Here is a 17,421-nt window from a genome sequence, read left to right as displayed (position 1 = left end):
CAGTGATGTGGGAGGAAGAACAGACGGCATCATCGTGACCTCCAGGGGGATGTGCAGCTGCCCTGGCGAGGGGGCCATGACCACCGACAGGCTGGGTCTCACTGTCTGCTCTCCCCAGTTACACGCGGGGCCTCTCAGGTGCCCCGTGGCCACCTTGCCTTTCAGATCAGTGCTGGCGGCTCTGCACCAGGGATGCCGACAGAGGCAGCCGTGGTTCCCAGTGCTCAGCATCTGCTGGAGGAAAACGCACAGAGCAAAGGGTAGCGGGTGGGACAGAGCGATGGAGAGAGTGTGGGTGGCATGCGCTGTTGAAAGACCTTTTAACCAAAGTGTGCACATGTGGCAAGTGATGTTTGCAAAAACAAAGTCTTGGCGCTCTGATCGTTACTGCAATGTTACCCGATGTATCACAAGTATTTGAATCTGCAGGTCAAGTTTCAGAGTGATTGTTAAGATAGATCTCTTGTTCTCCTACACACGTCAGGTTCATGTGCTTACCACTGGACATTTCTGACTTCTTCAGCAGGAATCTAGACTCCGTCACTTTGGAGGGGCAGAGCATCGCCATGCTTCATTTTGCACAGTTTTGTGCTACTCAGCACATTGTATTGGTGGTTTTTTTTAAAGGGAAATTCCGAGTGTGCAAAATGGCTCCTGAGGTTTTTTGCTTTATTTTTGCTTTAGACCATTTCAAACTTCATTTCATTTAAATTTTCTGGAGGCTAGGTGCCTGCCTTTTGAGACAATAACCTAGCACAAGCTTTTTCAGGTTTTCTCCTCATTTCTATTACAGTTTGAAGTTCTTTGTTAAAAAAAAATCTTGCTTTAATTCTGTGTGATGAGCAGCTTTCATACTTCTGTAACAGTTTGACAACTTCTCCATTAAGATGACAGATAATACAAAACACACCCTGTGTGCCCCTATTGCTTATTGTCAGGAAACATGTTTGCATAGCCTCTTACTTTTCATCGATACCCATGACTTTCAGACCTGGAGTGAGGCTTCACTTAAACCTCTTCTAAGCTCTGAATCCCGCAGCTGGTCAATTCAACTACTTCAATGTTTTCTTTTAACTTCATTATTATTCCTGGTGCCAAATGATGTTCATCATTTATCTGGACTGGACATGCTCTTCTGCTCAGAGATCTGCTTGGTTGTAACCACACAGCAGAACATGCGACTCCTCCTTAGACTCAAGATATTGGAAATGCAGGTTTGGAAGGCAACAAGAGGTCAGAATCGGCAGAATTTTAAAGTAGAATCTTTTACTCTACCTAAAAGCTTGTTGTTTTCTTCATGTATAATTGAAAGTCTAGATTCTCCTAAATATTTGAAGATACTAATGGGTTAAAGCATATCTGAATGCAAGGGAAGTCAGCATAAAACATTTTATGCTTCAATTCTCCTTCTGATTTGGTTTGCTGCCATGTGAGACTGCAGCATGTGCATGTTTGTGGCTTACAGGTTTTATTGCACTGCAGCTGTGTTGCATATTGTCCATTATGCAGAAAGCCTTGCAGTTCTCTGAAGAACCTTTTTCATATAAAAGTCTGAAAACTCTTGACCTAATGGACCTTCAACTGTATCACCGTAATAAAGTCTAATATACAGCAGTATGGTCCTGCTAATTCTAGCAACTGCCTTCATCTGAGCTTTCTCAGAGCATGCCTACACACCCAACCCAGACTGTGCTGCACCTGCTCCATCCATGTGTTGCACTGCCCAGCTGCAAGCAATTCTTGGCAGGGAGTCAAGCGTCTGCATTAGCCTTGGTGCCATGCTAAGCCATAGGTCTTGATCAGAGTTGCATAACTTAACACAACTCTCCTCTCCTGATTATTGCCATCATCTTGTGCATCAGGCTGTTCTTGAGAGATGGGGCTTCTTTGCTCAGTGCTGCACTAACTCGCTCCAGTGAGTGAAACGTGTGGTTTCTGGAGTGTGCGAAACCCTGTGGATCAGAGCTGATATGCAGACGGTGAGGCACTCTGGCAGCTCAGAGCCATACCTGTGCACGCCTGACCGCAAAGCGTCTCCTGCGTATCTTTTTCTTTATTCTCTCAGTCACGGAGAGGTCAAAGATCCTTATAGATATTCCTTACAAGGTTTGGAGGAAAAAGGCTAATAGACATTACAGCTCAGTCTTCTCTGCACTTGTGCTAACAGGTATAGGATCAGATTCAGAAGTCCTGATTGACAGATACAGGTTTATTTTACTGTGCATACGCTAAGTTCCACATACATAAACAGCTGGCTCTGGATGTGTACATAAGCCTCATCTCAGGACTGTCCTGGTACAGCAGTGCTCTTCCTGGGCTACAGCTGGCGGGTATCTAGGTAGCCAGGGGTGCTGGTGGAGGAAATTTGTGACCACTTCTACCTGAGCACACAGACGTGCTGATGTGTAGCTAGGTTTCTGAAAGTGAGACACAGCAGTGTTAGCTCTTTCCTCCCTTACCCTCTTTATTTGGCTGCTTCTTACCACTTCATTATTATTTTGAGGAGGGTGGACTAGAAAGGCGAAAGGACTTTAAGGACTTTCCTTTAAAAAAAGAAACAACATGAGTTACAAAACAATTGGCAGATGGAGAGAACAGACTTACTAATCAGAAAATCTTCCTTCTGTAGATAAAACTTACTAAGGATTTTTCATAACTCTAGTTAGGGGAAAAAAGCTTTCAGAAAATTTCCATTTGTAGTACTGTTATGGGTAATAGGTTTTATTCTGACTATTAGACACTCATATTTAAACCATTTATTCTTTTATGCTTAGATATGCTTTTAGTGTGTGGTGTATCAATTTGAATGCCCACACATCATCTGCCATGGAAAGCATCTTACAAACTGAGTGGCACTAACACAGTATGCCCGTCACCCATCCTTGAACTCTGATGAGGACAGCAATTCAGACCCCGTCTGGGGAGCCAGGTTTTTTGAACAGCTCACAAGGAAAGGTACGGACTTCCAGAAGGCATTCAGAGTTCCTAAGATGGACGGTTAACTTTTAGATAGCGAAGCTCTTTCCATATCAGATCCATCTTTATGGAGCAGCACGAGGTAAAGAAAGGCTCAGTCGCACAGGTCTGTCTGGGGAGATCTGCAGGCTTACAATAGACAATGATTTCCAGAATTAAGAACTGCAGAGCAATTGCAAGTATGCTACCTGTGAGTCTATTCTTCTGGTCCTGCAAAAACTGAAATGTAACTAAAAAATACTATTTAGATCAATGTACTTTAGTACCTAGTTTTAAGCATGGTGTATAGGCCCACTTGCGATCTTACATTTCAGTCCTTACAGGAAAGGCATCTTTGCTAAGTGTCATTAAAAATGCAGGGATTACCAGCAAAATTCCAAAGTAACTGATAAACAGGATTGGTGTCTGGAATGCAGTGAAAAGCAGAAGTTCAATAGCAACTGAAAGCTGAATTTTCCTGTCGGTGAGACTAAAATGAGAGGTGCATGAGCTTTTCAACTGTAACATGGTAAATATGCCATATGCTTTGAGAAAGATTCTCTGTCATTTGTAAACAATCTTTCAAAGAAAAATCTATATTCACCTACACAAGCAGTTTCAGAGATCTGTCATACTGCTTTTTCCTTTTGGTGAGCTGATTCGCTCAAAACGGTGATGCAGCTTAAGTTCTGGAAATAAAAAATCAGTAATGGAATTTGTCGTACTACAAAATACAAACAAGGGAAGATTAAAAGTTTTGTATCAAGAGTATGAAAATCAAACCCATACTCCTTTGTGTTCTCCTGAATATACGTTTATACCTGTCTTTCCTTGGACTGGATTCACATGTAGCACTTTAGTGCTGTTCAAAACCAGGTATTAAAAGAAAAGAATCATCAGTACCAAAAATGCAGATTTGTATTTGTAGTGAGCTTTAGAGTAAACTAAGAAATTGAACTGGAGTATTCCACGCTGTGACCATTTGTCGTTTGCTCTAAAAATAAATGAAGGAATCCAAAAGAATTTGGCAGATTGTTACAGAACCCTACTGACGGGGATAGTCCCGGTAGATCTCACAGCCCTGCTGCAAGAAGTTAGTAGGTTCAGGCTCCCGAGTCCTACTGTGTAACAACAATTGAGAGGTCAAAGACAATAGTTGCTCTTTCGCATGAGAATAAGCCAGCTCAATACTTAGACCCAGATCTCAATTCTGACTGATTGGCAAGAATTTTCACTGCGGTGCTACAGTTCTTTGAAAAGACAGTTGTACAATCCAGAGGAAAAAGAAACAGGTCTTACAAATAAGAAAAAAAGATGTTGTAAACAAGGAAAGAGCTAGTTTAAGCTGACAGGACAAAATGGAGCGTATTCAAGCTGCAGCAAGTGTATTTCATATTCAATGACAGGAAAATACTATAAATTAAACACAAAAAAATGTAGAATGGACAAACAAAAATCTTCAAGACAGAATTCTGGAACTTGACTATTAAATTCCAATATTATTTATCACTATTTCTAATCCTGCCAACAGTGTAAAGCCATTGGTCTCACGACCACCCAAAGTCTCATCTATTGAAGTACTGGGCTAGCACAGTATTAGCACTATATAATATCCATCTTTTCCTTTGGAAATAATCTTCATAAAAACAAAAGCAGAACTATAAATACTGTGCATACTGCTTATTATTTCCAGTCATAAAATACCACAGTCTGTATAGAAGGCACTCCAAAGGCATGCAAACTGTCCTGCTCATCGAGGGGGAAAAATACTGCAAAGTCATCATCTTTCTCAAGGACATAAAAATTGTTGGAGAAACTCTTGACCTTTTTGTAAACAAGCAATGCCTCTGGATACAAACTACATTCATCAGTTTTATATTTTGTTCCCCCCAAAAAAGGCAGACTCGTTATTTTAAATAGGCCTGAAGTGTCTGCTGTTTTTCAGATTATGTATTTGGTTTGTGGAATTCCAGTGTTGGGGAGACCAGATGTTCTCTCTTGTCAAGCACGGGTCTGCCCTGACTTTGCACGACTGTCTGCCCTGTCTGTTGCTACTGACCAGAACTCATGTCAAGGGCTTCAACAAGGGCAAGTACAGGATCCTGCACCTGGGGAGGAACAACCCCATGCACCAGTAGAGGCTTGGGGTGGACCTGCTGGAGAGCAGCTCTGCGGAGAGGGACCTGGGTGTCCTGGTGGACGACAGGTTAACCATGAGCCAGCAGTGTGCCCTTGCTGCTAAGAAAGCCAATGGGATCCTGGGGTGCATCAAGAAGAGTGTGGCCAGCAGGACGAGGGAGGTTCTCCTTCCCCTCTACACTGCCCTGGTGACGCCTCATCTGGAGTACTGTGTCCAGTTCTGGGCTCCCCAGTTCAAGAAAGATGAAGAGCTACTGGAGAGAGTCCAGCGGAGGGATACAAGGATGGTGAGGGGACTGGAACATCTCCCCTATGAGGAGAGGTTGAGGGAACTGGGCTTGTTCAGCTTGAAGAAGAGAAGGCTGCGAGGGGACCTTATAAATGCCTACAAATATCTGAAGGGTGGGTGTCAGGAGGATGGGGCCAAGCTCTTTTCAGTGGTGCCCAGTGACAGGACAAGGGGCAATGGGCACAAACTGAGGCACAGGAAGTTCCGTCTGAACATGAGGAAGAACTTCTTCCCTCTGAGGGTGACGGAGCACTGGAACAGGCTGCCCAGGGAGGTGGTGGAGTCTCCTTCTCTGGAGATATTCAAGACCTGCATGGACAAGGTCTTGTGCAGCCTGCTGTAGGTGACCCTGCTTCGGCAGGGGGGTTGGACTAGATGACCCACAGAGGTCCCTTCCAACCCCTACTATTCTGTGATTCTGTGATTCTGTGATTCATGTCATGGAGCAACCGGCATTTCCTTAAACGCCCATGTCACGTACTTCTAGGCAGACGTAGTATTCCTTGGAAACAGCCAGCCATGCCTACTTGCTAATACTCAGCCATAGTGTCACCCTTGTCTGTAAATTAGCTGAGGGAGACAGGACTAGTATATTTCACAAATAGCAAGTACTGTATTTCTTAAAGTCAAATAATTTCCTGTTTATGATTAGGAATTGCGAATGCAAGTTGCACTTGCTAAGCATTTCAGCTTACCTAGGTTTGCTACTCTGGAATACAAACCACGAGAAAGGTCAGCCAGAACTTCTTCATAAACACGCACACTGTGCTTTGTGGGTGTTTTTAAGAAAGCAGGAGACGCTATTTGTGCATGAAAGTAAAGTACCACAGATACTCAGTGCTGTAACTCCAGTGTACAGCAGTTTTTTTTACAAGTTTTTAAAATGTTGCTACAAGTTTCTTGCTAAGCTTGACTGCATAGCAGAAACCATGGGGATTACCCAAACTTAATGTATACAGAACATTGTACTGCCATCACACAATTGTGTATACTGTAACTCTGTGTGTCAGTCATTCACTCCAGAAACTTTAAACACAAAGAAAGAAGTGGAGAAAGTAGCAACCTAACACTTTCAAAACCCAAATAGCATTAATGGGAGACTTCCAGCTTGAAAGTGATGCTACTGTCTGGACATACTTACCTGGCATAATTATGAGCCTCTAAATAAGTGAACAGGACTTTACCTGTGCTTTGCATGCCAGCAGCTTTACAAATAGTCAGTTTAAAAGATCTTTGCCACGGGCATTGCATAAATAATTTTATATACATAAATATATATGTATACATATTATCTATGTGTGTGTGTACAAATGCATGTTAAACAAAAGCCCTAAGAAGATTTTAAAAACCCATAGCATACTTCAGAAGTTATTTTCTAGGATAAACTATATTTTTAATTAATCACTTCAGAAATTGAAGCTGTCAGTGACCTTTTAAAATGACTATACATATACAGCAAACTGTTAGACGAATATTGATTTTTTTCCCCCTCCACTGCAAGCAAAGTTTGGAGAATTAAATATCTTTCATACTGAGAGATTATTATTAAGCTTGAATTTTGTTTCTTACAAGCTTATAATCAGGCCTTTTGATCATGAGCTTTTTTTTAGTTGTTAAGTCCAAGTAACCAAGCAACTATGTGCAGAAGTTAACCTTTTCATTAACCTTTTTATTATATTATATACTGTAGTAGTAAAGTTTGTTTGAAGTGCATGAATAAAAAGTTAGTGAAATTACAGGAGGAACAATCTAATATAGCAATAATAAGTGCATTCACTGTGCATCTGAGAGGAGGAGGGGGAAAAAAGAAGAGTTTTCACTCATTTTGGCCTAAAATGTGTTCAGGTTTCTAGGATTCTGACATCAGAACCCAGATAACACTGGTTAGAACCATAGGGCTTTACAATAAAAGCTAAAATATTGACCATATGATGGCAAAAAGTCTTTATTTTGTGGTTAACTTATTCTCTTCTAGCTACTCTCTGATGAAGTTGGTGGTGCTGTGGAGGATGATCTCCTTCTTCTTGACAAAGACCGTGATCGTTCAGCACTGTAGGCAACATGCTTGTCATAATTTTGTATCTGAGCCTCGAGGAAGTCCCTCTGTTGCTGGCTGATTGTCTGGCTAATCAGTCCAGGGAGAGCTTGAATGCTACCAATCAAAGTTTCCAGTTTAGTTTCCAGAGTAACAATTCTCTTCTCAAAATCTTCGCTTCTTTCATTTAAGTCGGAAATCATGTCATACATGATGTTTTGAGTCTGAAAGTAGAAGGATGTAAACAAAGATTTATTACAGAGATCTTACAAGCATTGTAACAAACAGCACACCTCTACAACACTTTGTAAATGTTTTTGCACTTCACCAAAAAAAAATAAATGAGTATTATAACAATATCTAGTCTTATGAAATAATTTTCCTTGTAGATTCAGAAGAAACTTTCTACTAAATTTGTTGAGAAGAAATGTAATATATTTTGAGTAGCACTTTAGATGTCTGACAAAAGACCAGACCTTTTTTGGAAGTTCAGGTGGTTAGAAAGGCACCATGCTAAGCTTTGCGAACAGTCAGTGTGTAAGGCACCAGGAGACCAAAGGCTCTGAAGCAGCGATCCATTCTTGGCTCTTCTGTATTTCCTCTGGTTTTAAACACCCTCATTCTTCTAAGCAGAACACAAATAGTTGTTCATTTGATTTCTCCTTAAACTGACCAAGTTTTCTTGAACTGGCTGTAGTAAGAGTAGTTGGGTGGATTGTTTTTGACATGTAGTGCAACGAGTAAAACCTCAGTTGTATGCTTCTCTGCTTCTGCGTCCCTCAGTGTACCTGCCCTCTACAAAACAGTGTTTGGTTACAGCAAGCATATAGCGTGTACTTTAAAATGCCACAGTGGTCAGTAAAAACATAATCTGAAATGTGTTATTTCATAAAGACTTGGAACTGGTTAAAAATAATGACTGAAGTTCTCCCTCTGATAGACTGAAGCTTAAGATTAGACTTAAACTAGAGTGAAAACTGGATGTAATTCAGTAGAATTTGGTTGAAGTTTATAAAGACTCCAAAGGGAATCAAAATTAATTGAATTACTGACTGCCTGAAGTGTAAAGAACTTCAGTATCAGATGAGTGTTGATAACCTATTTTGCTGCCCCATGTTTCAAGAGGCTAGTATAATCCTTGAAAGCAAAGTAGTCTACATTAAATAGTATCTGAAAAGTCCTTATCAGTTGCCAGAAGCGCTAGACTGAAATGTATTTTCAGCAACTGCAGTTGTCAGGCATTTCTCTAACGCAAAAGGGGAACGAACACTGAAGAGTTTAAGCTTTGCTTTGACGCACTTCAAATTGAGGAGGGTTTTGAGGTTCCTGAAGAGGTGTACAAGAAACCCTTAGGAAAATCCCATTAATGCCTCTAATGTAGCCTCAAATTTAGATCAAATTGTTAAATGCTGAGGTCTAATGTGAAATATGGAATGCTATGAACTTAGCCCTCTAATGCTCTAGTTATTATTTTTTATTAATAAAAAATCCCAGCACCAAGAGACAAATCAGTTTGCAACTGAACAGGCTTCACCTTAAATGGCTTAAAAAAGGTTAATAAAGCCTTATGATATATGGCAAAGTAGGCAGTTATTATTGACTATAAAAACTTAAATAAATAAATAAATAAATGCAGATCTAAATTTACTTGTTGAAAGTCAGTGCTGCATAAGACAACAGGAATAGAAAACCAGAACTTTTAATTCCAGTCTGCGTGACAGCCTGTGTACTATGGTCACTCATGGCACAGTCACCATCAACAGACGGGAAATCTCTTTACTGCACAGCACTACACTACTATGGCTCACTCACAGTTCAGCATTTACCACGACCACTGCAGTCACTTCAGGAGCTCTCTGGATCAGCCTCTCAAATGTGAAATCTTTTTTAAATGTACAAAAAAAATTAATAAATAGGGTGCATTCAAACTTTGGCCAGAGCCATTAACAAGATTTTTTCTTCAGTAGGTGTTACCACAAAACAGACACATATTTTCATTTTTTAGTGATAACTAATTTGTTAACAATATCTGCACGTACTGTACAATGTGTAACATTTTCACTTACAAACTCTTCATTTTCAAAGGATGGATGTTGAAACAACTTTAAATGCCTACTAACCTTTGCCAGGTCTACCAAAGTGTTGGCTTGGTCATTCAGCTTCCTTTGTTCCATTTTTACACTTCTTAATCTAAAAAGTGGAATTTTAAGTCAGATTCTTTTGTATCCATGGTCACATGATTTCTAAAAAGCATGCACAAAACTTACAAGAGCAAATAACTGCATGGACAATGCCTTGAGTACTTTGTGTAAAGTCAGAATCGGTCATGTGCCTGCTACAATGAGAAGCATGCTTCTTCAACACCGCAAAAAAAGGAAAGAGCAAGGAAATGTGATGTCCTGGAGAATACCATTTGCCATGGTCAAAGTTGAATTCAAAAAGGGAGATAACAATTTATCCAGACTATATGAAAGAAAGCCAAAACATTCCTCGAAGCCTCAGTATCGTGACAAGTAGATATAGGAAGAAACATAGAACAAATATTTTTTGTCATTAATGTAGCAATCAAGAATCTTCCCATGCCTACATGACTAGATACAGGTATTAGCCCTGTTCTGTCCGAAATGGATTGGGTTAGCAGGTGTTTGAACCTGATGGAAATACAGTGATAAGTGAGTTTCTCATTACTTTAAACAGAACTTCCATCTGACCAGCAGCTAAATAACCAACATACTTGCCAGTACATTAAATTTTTCTATCTAATTTGTGAATCTAAACATGATTAGATTTTAACTTACATTAGACATTCATTTTCAATGTGCTTTTTAAACTAGAGCATTGAAAAACTATGAAAGAAGCAGCAAGGGTATATTTTTCTCTTTGATGCCTACCTATCTGCATTATTATTAGTTATGCACATTCTTTGAAAGATATATACATCTCCTTTCTTATGTGTTCCCTGAAACAAAGTCCATGTTCTTCAGATTAACCACTAGAGGAGTGGCTGTAGATGTGATTTTTACAAATCAGCAATTTCTCCCTTAAGTACGAGTAAGTTGTTCAGCATTTCCCAACAGAGAATTATTTGGACTTTCAATGACTTTTCTGGTGGTTGTTCTAAGCATGAAAGAACATTTTTAAAAAACAACACATCAATTTACAAACAATGTGTGACAAGGTATCATGCAGTCTACTTGTATGTCAAGGGCCAACCAAGCTAACCATTTGGTTAGCTGTCAGATGAAAATAAGTTTGGCAGGATTTTGTGCCAGATGGGTTGCTAATGGATGCTCTACCTATTTCTCACTGATAGTGTTACTTAGAAAGTTAAAGAAAGCCTTCTTGGAGATATTCCAAAATCAGGAGGTTTCTGTTCAGATCTTTAGTTACCTAGCATTTCCTTTCATACCTAGGCTAAATACCATGAGAAAATCAGTTGTGAAGAGTGAAATATCTTTTAAAACACATGTAAATAATTCTGTTAAGTTAGAAATCAATTTTTCACATTAAATTGACATTACAGTGGCTTGTTACTGGAATGCCACATGATCTTTCTCCTCTGGGGGCTTCCTTCAGCGCACAACATAAATGCAGACTGTAGGAACGGTGCTTTCAGAGGCTATGAGCTGGAGCTATTCTAAAGCAAAAAATATGGAGAAGTCTCCAAGGTATGGAGTTATATCATTACAGTCTCAGAACAGAATAATTACTCAGAGGTAACCATGTAACAATTTGGCCGTATGGTGCTAACCCTAATGTTCTGGTGAGCAACTCAAATAACTTGCAGAAGATATGTTTTCCGTTTTTCTTAAGATTGACTCATCTGTTTGCCAGTTAGTAATTTAATTTTAAAAAGTCCAAGAAATCCATTGTTATTGTAGCAATAAAAGTACCAGCTGACACCAGCATGATAATTCCTCATGTTAACTAACCCAATACCTGTCACAGACTGTAAAAATGTATCTCTAGGTAATGGCAAGTCTTTAGCTGCAGCAGCCGGATTTAAAGAAAACTGTCAGACTTTCATTCTTAAATTCAGTAAGAGAAAATATGAAACACCCTGATTTTATGAACTTCACTTATCACAGCAAAAGATCATGATTCTGGATCGCGTTTCCATGGCAGCAATCAGACCACTGAAGTTCACAGATAAAGACTCTATTTTTTGCATGCAGACAGTGGTAAACTCTGCAAATTTAGAAAGGAACAGCTCATACAACTTACTTCCGAGCTCTATTTTCATTTTGTTGAAATAAAAAGAAAAAACAAAAGAAAACAAACTGTAAAATATACTAAAACAACCAAATGAGCACAGCGGGCTTGACTCAGCAGGTGAGAAGTCCTAGGGAGTTGCTACTTCTTTCAATCTAACTGCCTGTAGTGCAGTCTAACTCACTTGCATTCACGATGAAGGAACCTGCAATAGCTTCAAACCTTCCCATTAACTATCGTCTGTTGATCTTCTTATTTATACAATACATCAAAAACCTTTTAATAGTATCATTTAGAGTCATGTTTTCACCTTCATCTTATTTAGTGTGCACGAGAAGCAAAAAAAGACCCAGAACAGCTGAAGGCAGTTTTAAAGCGGTGACTGTGAGTTTGAGATTGTTATCATGATCTAAGCTGGTTTCTCATATAAAACTGGCCCTGAAACATCACTCCTTTTATTTCTGTCTCCAGTGAAATGGTTGGAAAGGTGAAGGAAGGGGAACAATAAAAACCCAAGAATCCAGAAAGATGGAAAAGAGCCGTACACTACAATAAGTCCCGTGAGAAAACTCAAAAGATGCAAAGGGAGAAAAAATAATTTGCACCCATCTACTCAGCTACAGGTGGAAGAAAGCAAACTGCTAGGGCAATGTTTTCATCCATGGCACATTCTTCAACATATTGAGAAAATAGTCCTTTTTTTTTTTTTCTTCTTAAACATAAAAGTTTTGGGAATGGGATGCAAAGTGCTAAAGGACAGAGGGAGATGCATTGTTAACATAGCTATTCAAAGTTCAGTTGGCACAGGTAGCAGAAAATTACTGCTGCCACCTTCTTCACTCCACCTCATTAGTGAATTTTTAAGGCAGTTGCAGAACACCACTTTACACCCTGTGAAGCTCTGCTAGGCTTGAATGACATATAAAGCTGCAGATTGAGCCTGCTGTGCTTTTTAGCTTCTTCTCTGAACATGTATGCGCATACACACAGACACACACAAAATAAACAGCAAAGTTAAAAAGTTAAGGAATAACCTTTGCAATTAAGGATTCAAGTCCAACAAAGGATGCAGTGGACATGCCATCTGCTACTCCAGAAGCCCTGCCACTCCTCTCTGCCTCCCAATCCTTTTGAGCTAAGCAGGATGACCAAACTGGGAAAATATACTTTTTACATCCACATTAAAAATGCCTTGACTTTTATAATCTTTTCATTCCTTCAAGTATTTCTGCAATAGTACAGTAACACTTAATAATGTAAGACTCCTAAATATAATACGGTAATCAAGGTTTATAGAATACTTCATACCTTAATCTTAGATACTCATTGCTTTAAAACACTGCTATGAAACAGAGAAACAATGACTGTTAGCGTAAATTTACTAACAGAAAATATGATAACCTGGCCTTTTCTTCCTGTCTTTCCTGCCAGATGACATGACACATATGTGTTCTTTTCTTGATGGATGCTTCTCTCACATCTCCTCACAGGCTGGCTCGCACACAGACCCACACTTCAAAGTTATCAAAAAATTAGTTTGAAAATAAATTTACTTAATTTATTTACATCTCCTGGGACCTGGGAGTGCTGGTGGACGACAAGTTGACCATGAGCCAGCAGTGTGCCCTGGCTGCCAAGAAGGCCAATGGGATCCTGGGGTGCATTAAGAAGAGTGTGGCCAGAAGGTCGAGGGAGGTTCTCCTTCCCCTCTACTCTGCCCTAGTGAGGCCTCATCTGGAGTACTGTGTCCAGTTCTGGGCTCCCCAGTTCAAGAAAGATGAGGAATTACTGGAGAGAGTCCAGTGGAGGGCTACAAAGGTGATCAGAGGACTGGAGCATCTCTCCTACAAGCAAAGGCTGAGGGAGCTGGGCTTGTTCAGCCTGAAGAAGAGAAGGCTGTGACGGGATCTTCTAAATGCTTACCAGTACCTTAAGGGTGGGTGTCAGGAGGATGGGGCCAGACTCTTTTCAGTGGTGCCCAGCGACAGGACAAGGGGCAATGGGCACAAACTGAAGCATAGGAAGTTCCAGCTGAACGTGAGGTAGAGCTGCTTTACTTTGAGGGTGACAGGGCACTGGAACAGGTTGCCCAGAGGGGTTCTGGATTCTCCTTCTCTGGAGATATTCAAAACCCTCCTGGATGAGGTCCTGTGCAACCTGCTCGAGGTGACCCTGCTTTAGCAACGGGGTTGGACTAGATGATCCCTAGAGCTCCTTTCTGACCCCTACCATTCTGTGATTCTGTCATCTCCCCAGTATCTCATGGGAACTAATTTCATAGGCTGTACAAACGGCTGCCCCAGGCTGGATGGGGACATCAAACAGCACAGACAAAAAGTGGCATGGGTGCTGGCATAGGTTCCTTGGGACAAAAGTCTTGTTTTTTCTCCCATGTAGTCCAAGGAAGAGCAGCTGAATCATTGTGCAGTTCTGCTTGTTTTGATGTACTTTCTGACAAATACATATTACGAATTTTAGATAAACACTTGTAGTCTGGCAGTACTATAATTTAGTTTAATCCCACTACTGGTTACTGTTGCCAGGCTTGTTTTCAACCCCTTAAGATTTCAGTAGAGAGGAAAAACTCATTTGAATCATGCCAGAGGTGCTCAAAGGTCACACAACGACTGTTGGCGTATACTCTCATTTTCTAGAGCAGATGTCAGGGGTCATAGCTGACACAGCAACATTTGATTTTATGCACTGAGATTATATGGTGGAGAGAGGTAACTAATTGCTGTTGGCCTGTAAAATGATGCTTGATGCATATTCTTTTCATTAAACACTACATACATATTCACTGGCTCTATGCTATCACATCATTCTGATTTTACATTATTAAAACATCTACTACAAAGGAAACTTTTTTCATTTTCTTCTGTGTATTATAGCATGTATCTTACTACCTGTAAGCAAATACATAACAACAAAGGATAGCCTTAGTGGCAAAAAACCAAAAAAAGTCTTAGCTAATCCATGAAGCATGGGAAACTCCTAAATATATATATATATATATATAAAAGTTTGTCCATATTGGACATACACAGACAGCATACTTTTTTATTTTTTGTAAACAGCTAATAAAGTAAAACCTTATCTTTGTCTTACTCTTAGAGAAAAATCAACCTCAACAACAATGTTCTGTGAAGGCGGGGTGGAGAGAGAAGGGAGGGGGCAGGATGTGACATGGGGACTAACAGTGACTAGGATATAAAAGTTTGTCCATATTGGACATACACAGACAGCATACTTTTTTATTTTTTGTAAACAGCTAATAAAGTAAAACCTTATCTTTGTCTTACTCTTAGAGAAAAATCAACCTCAACAACAATGTTCTGTGAAGGCGGGGTGGAGAGAGAAGGGAGGGGGCAGGATGTGACATGGGGACTAACAGTGACTAGGAAGGAGAGAAAAACCAAGGGAGAAAACACCTGGAGAGGAAAAGCAAAGCAAAATAGTACTTACTGATGAATAGCTTGCAAGAATTTGCGTTGATGTTTCCTTACTTTCGCGTGGTCTATCTTTTTAACCAGCTTTGTGTTTTTATAAATTAACCATGTTTCCCTGAGTACATTGGCCGCTGCATTTTTCACCTGTTTAACAAAAGAAAAACACCAGGCTGACAAAAGTAGCATCATGTCATGTTTTCTGGTATAAACTCTTTCTAGAGTCCTTACGACCATGCCTAACTGTGGGAAGTGGGTACCTCAAGAAGCTAGAGCACCAAGGGCAGAAAGCAATAACTGGACCAAGAGGACTGCTGAGCAATTTCTGTGTTAATTACAAACTTGATAATGGGAATAGCTCTCTCTGTATTGGCGATAATTTGTTCCTCTTTAAAGAGTTAGCACTGTTTGATGTCTATGGCAACACAAATTACAGTGAGGAAATACTAATGCATTATCTGTATGTTAATTAACTAAATGTGTTTAACAGGATTATAGTATTTCTCTATTTCTTGTTCTGTGGTTAGTATCTCTTAATTCTCTTAGAAATTTAAGTCTCTTAAATTTCCAAAGCTGTTTGAACATACTTTTCTTCTTTTTTTGTTTACATCTTTATTCTTGTTTCTTTGTCACCATTCCCTGGGGAGATGAAAAGATATCTTGTCAATTAATGTGGCCATCTTGTCAATTAATGTGGCCAGTGTTCTATTTCATAAGCACTTTGAATTTTTTTTTGAATGAGGCTTTCCATAAAATGTTAAAAGTAAGAGTACCTACAGTTCCTTCTTAGGCCCTCCAAAATTTTCAAGAATGCTTAAAAATAACAGACAAAGAATTTCAATGCAATGTTGATTAATGACAGAATAACTGGGTTATTCACAAAGGAAAACTGTCCTCATTATTAAACTTTATTTTCTCTCCCTCTGACTTTACATCATGCCAGTCACTGCAGTGTCAGAGCTACATCAACGTCTAGGTAAAGGCCTTGCAGGAATGCCATGCAGTAGCTCTTCCCAGCGAGACGTCCCCACCTGGTACCCGCTGAAGTGTTGGAGAACCCTCGTCCTGACTTCAGCAGAAGCACAACCACATTTTAGAGACCTCCTCACAATCTGTATACAGTCCTTGCATTTCCACAACGTATGGCTATCTTCAGGCTGCTAGGAAACCTCTCTGGTATCTGCGTAACTGATTTGTGACCTGATGGGCATCTCAGATTTGCTTGCTTCGTTAGCTTTTTACATGCTTTGAGTGTCATGAGTTTGAAGCTACCAAAGCACCACTTGGATACAGTATGAGGCTGATACTTAGATTTATAGGAAGGATACCTGAAGACAGGAAACTTTAAAAGGCACAAATGAACACAAATGAACACCAGACTCAAAATCTGTCCAGTATTTACAAAACCTTTTTACCTCATGAAAGATATTTTGAGCTCAGCTGTCAGATTACAGCAGAAAATCTCCTGTGTTAGGGAGGGACAAATTGCTGTCTGTGGTCTAGTATCAACAAGACCTTTACTGACTATAACAGGACGGTAAATCAATGAACTCAGATAGACACCTCAAGTCAGACACCCTTCATACCTACATAAGAACTATCTTCTCACTCGCCCTTAGTCTTTCGCCACCGTGACTGCTTAGGGGAGACAGCAGCTGTTAGCAGCGACGGGCATGGAAGCGAGGGATCCAGCCCAACGGGAGTGGCGTGCTGCCGCGTCCTGGAAACGCGGCATGCAGAGACGCGACGCGGCTCTCCGCAGCAGCAGGGCCGCATGGGGCTGTGCTGAGGCCGCCAACCTCCCTGCCGCCTAGAGCAGAGACATCGCTTCCAGCTCAGGCATCGGCATCCCTCGCTGCCCATTAGCAAGGACAAGCTCTGCTGAGTTGATGTCAGGAGTGTAAGGACCTTCCTCTCTGTATTGGCTCTTCTCAGTAACAAAGATCAAACAAGTTGAGAGGATTGTGTAGCTCCTACTCGTTTTCTTGTTCCCTCGATGCTGTCCTGTTTTATTTCAATAAAGGATTTCCATTGCATCGTTTACTGCATTCTTTCATTTTCCAAGATGTTATTGTAACTTAAACTATATTTCATACGGAAAATTTTAAAATATTTTTACAAATTCTAATGATTTCTAGCGGGTTTTTTTTATATAATCTCTTCCAAAAATACTATTCTTTACAAACATCTTTCAAGGCACTTCACTACTGTGTGCCGCTAAATTAACCCTATGTTGAGTACACAAAGCAATTGCAAAGACTGTCTCACTCACAAACTATGAACATGTCTTTTTCTTAAGAATGTCCTTCATATCTTGAAATTCTTGTATATACCAGTTATTTTAC

The 17,421-nt window shown here is 40.1% G+C and overlaps 1 protein-coding gene across 2 annotated transcripts in view; it reads right to left on the bottom strand.

Annotated features, from left to right (window-relative positions):
• Nucleotides 1-6,809: 6,809 nt before the first annotated feature.
• KCNN2 (potassium calcium-activated channel subfamily N member 2) overlaps nucleotides 6,810-17,421 on the bottom strand; it is a 75,910-nt gene continuing 65,298 nt past the window's right edge. For both annotated transcript variants that reach the window (XM_075411178.1, XM_075411179.1), the window contains 3 exons: nucleotides 15,096-15,223; nucleotides 9,539-9,608; nucleotides 6,810-7,642 (listed from right to left, as the gene is read on the bottom strand). In XM_075411178.1, the coding sequence (XP_075267293.1) occupies nucleotides 7,355-7,642; nucleotides 9,539-9,608; nucleotides 15,096-15,223 (486 nt within the window). In that variant the 3' untranslated portion in view covers nucleotides 6,810-7,354. The remainder of the gene's footprint in view (nucleotides 7,643-9,538; nucleotides 9,609-15,095; nucleotides 15,224-17,421) is intronic.

This window comes from Opisthocomus hoazin, chromosome Z (genome assembly GCF_030867145.1).
Source record: "Opisthocomus hoazin isolate bOpiHoa1 chromosome Z, bOpiHoa1.hap1, whole genome shotgun sequence".
Lineage (NCBI taxonomy): Eukaryota > Metazoa > Chordata > Aves > Opisthocomiformes > Opisthocomidae > Opisthocomus > Opisthocomus hoazin.
Note: the sequence above shows the minus strand (reverse complement) of the source record. Positions and strands in the feature narration are given on the sequence as shown.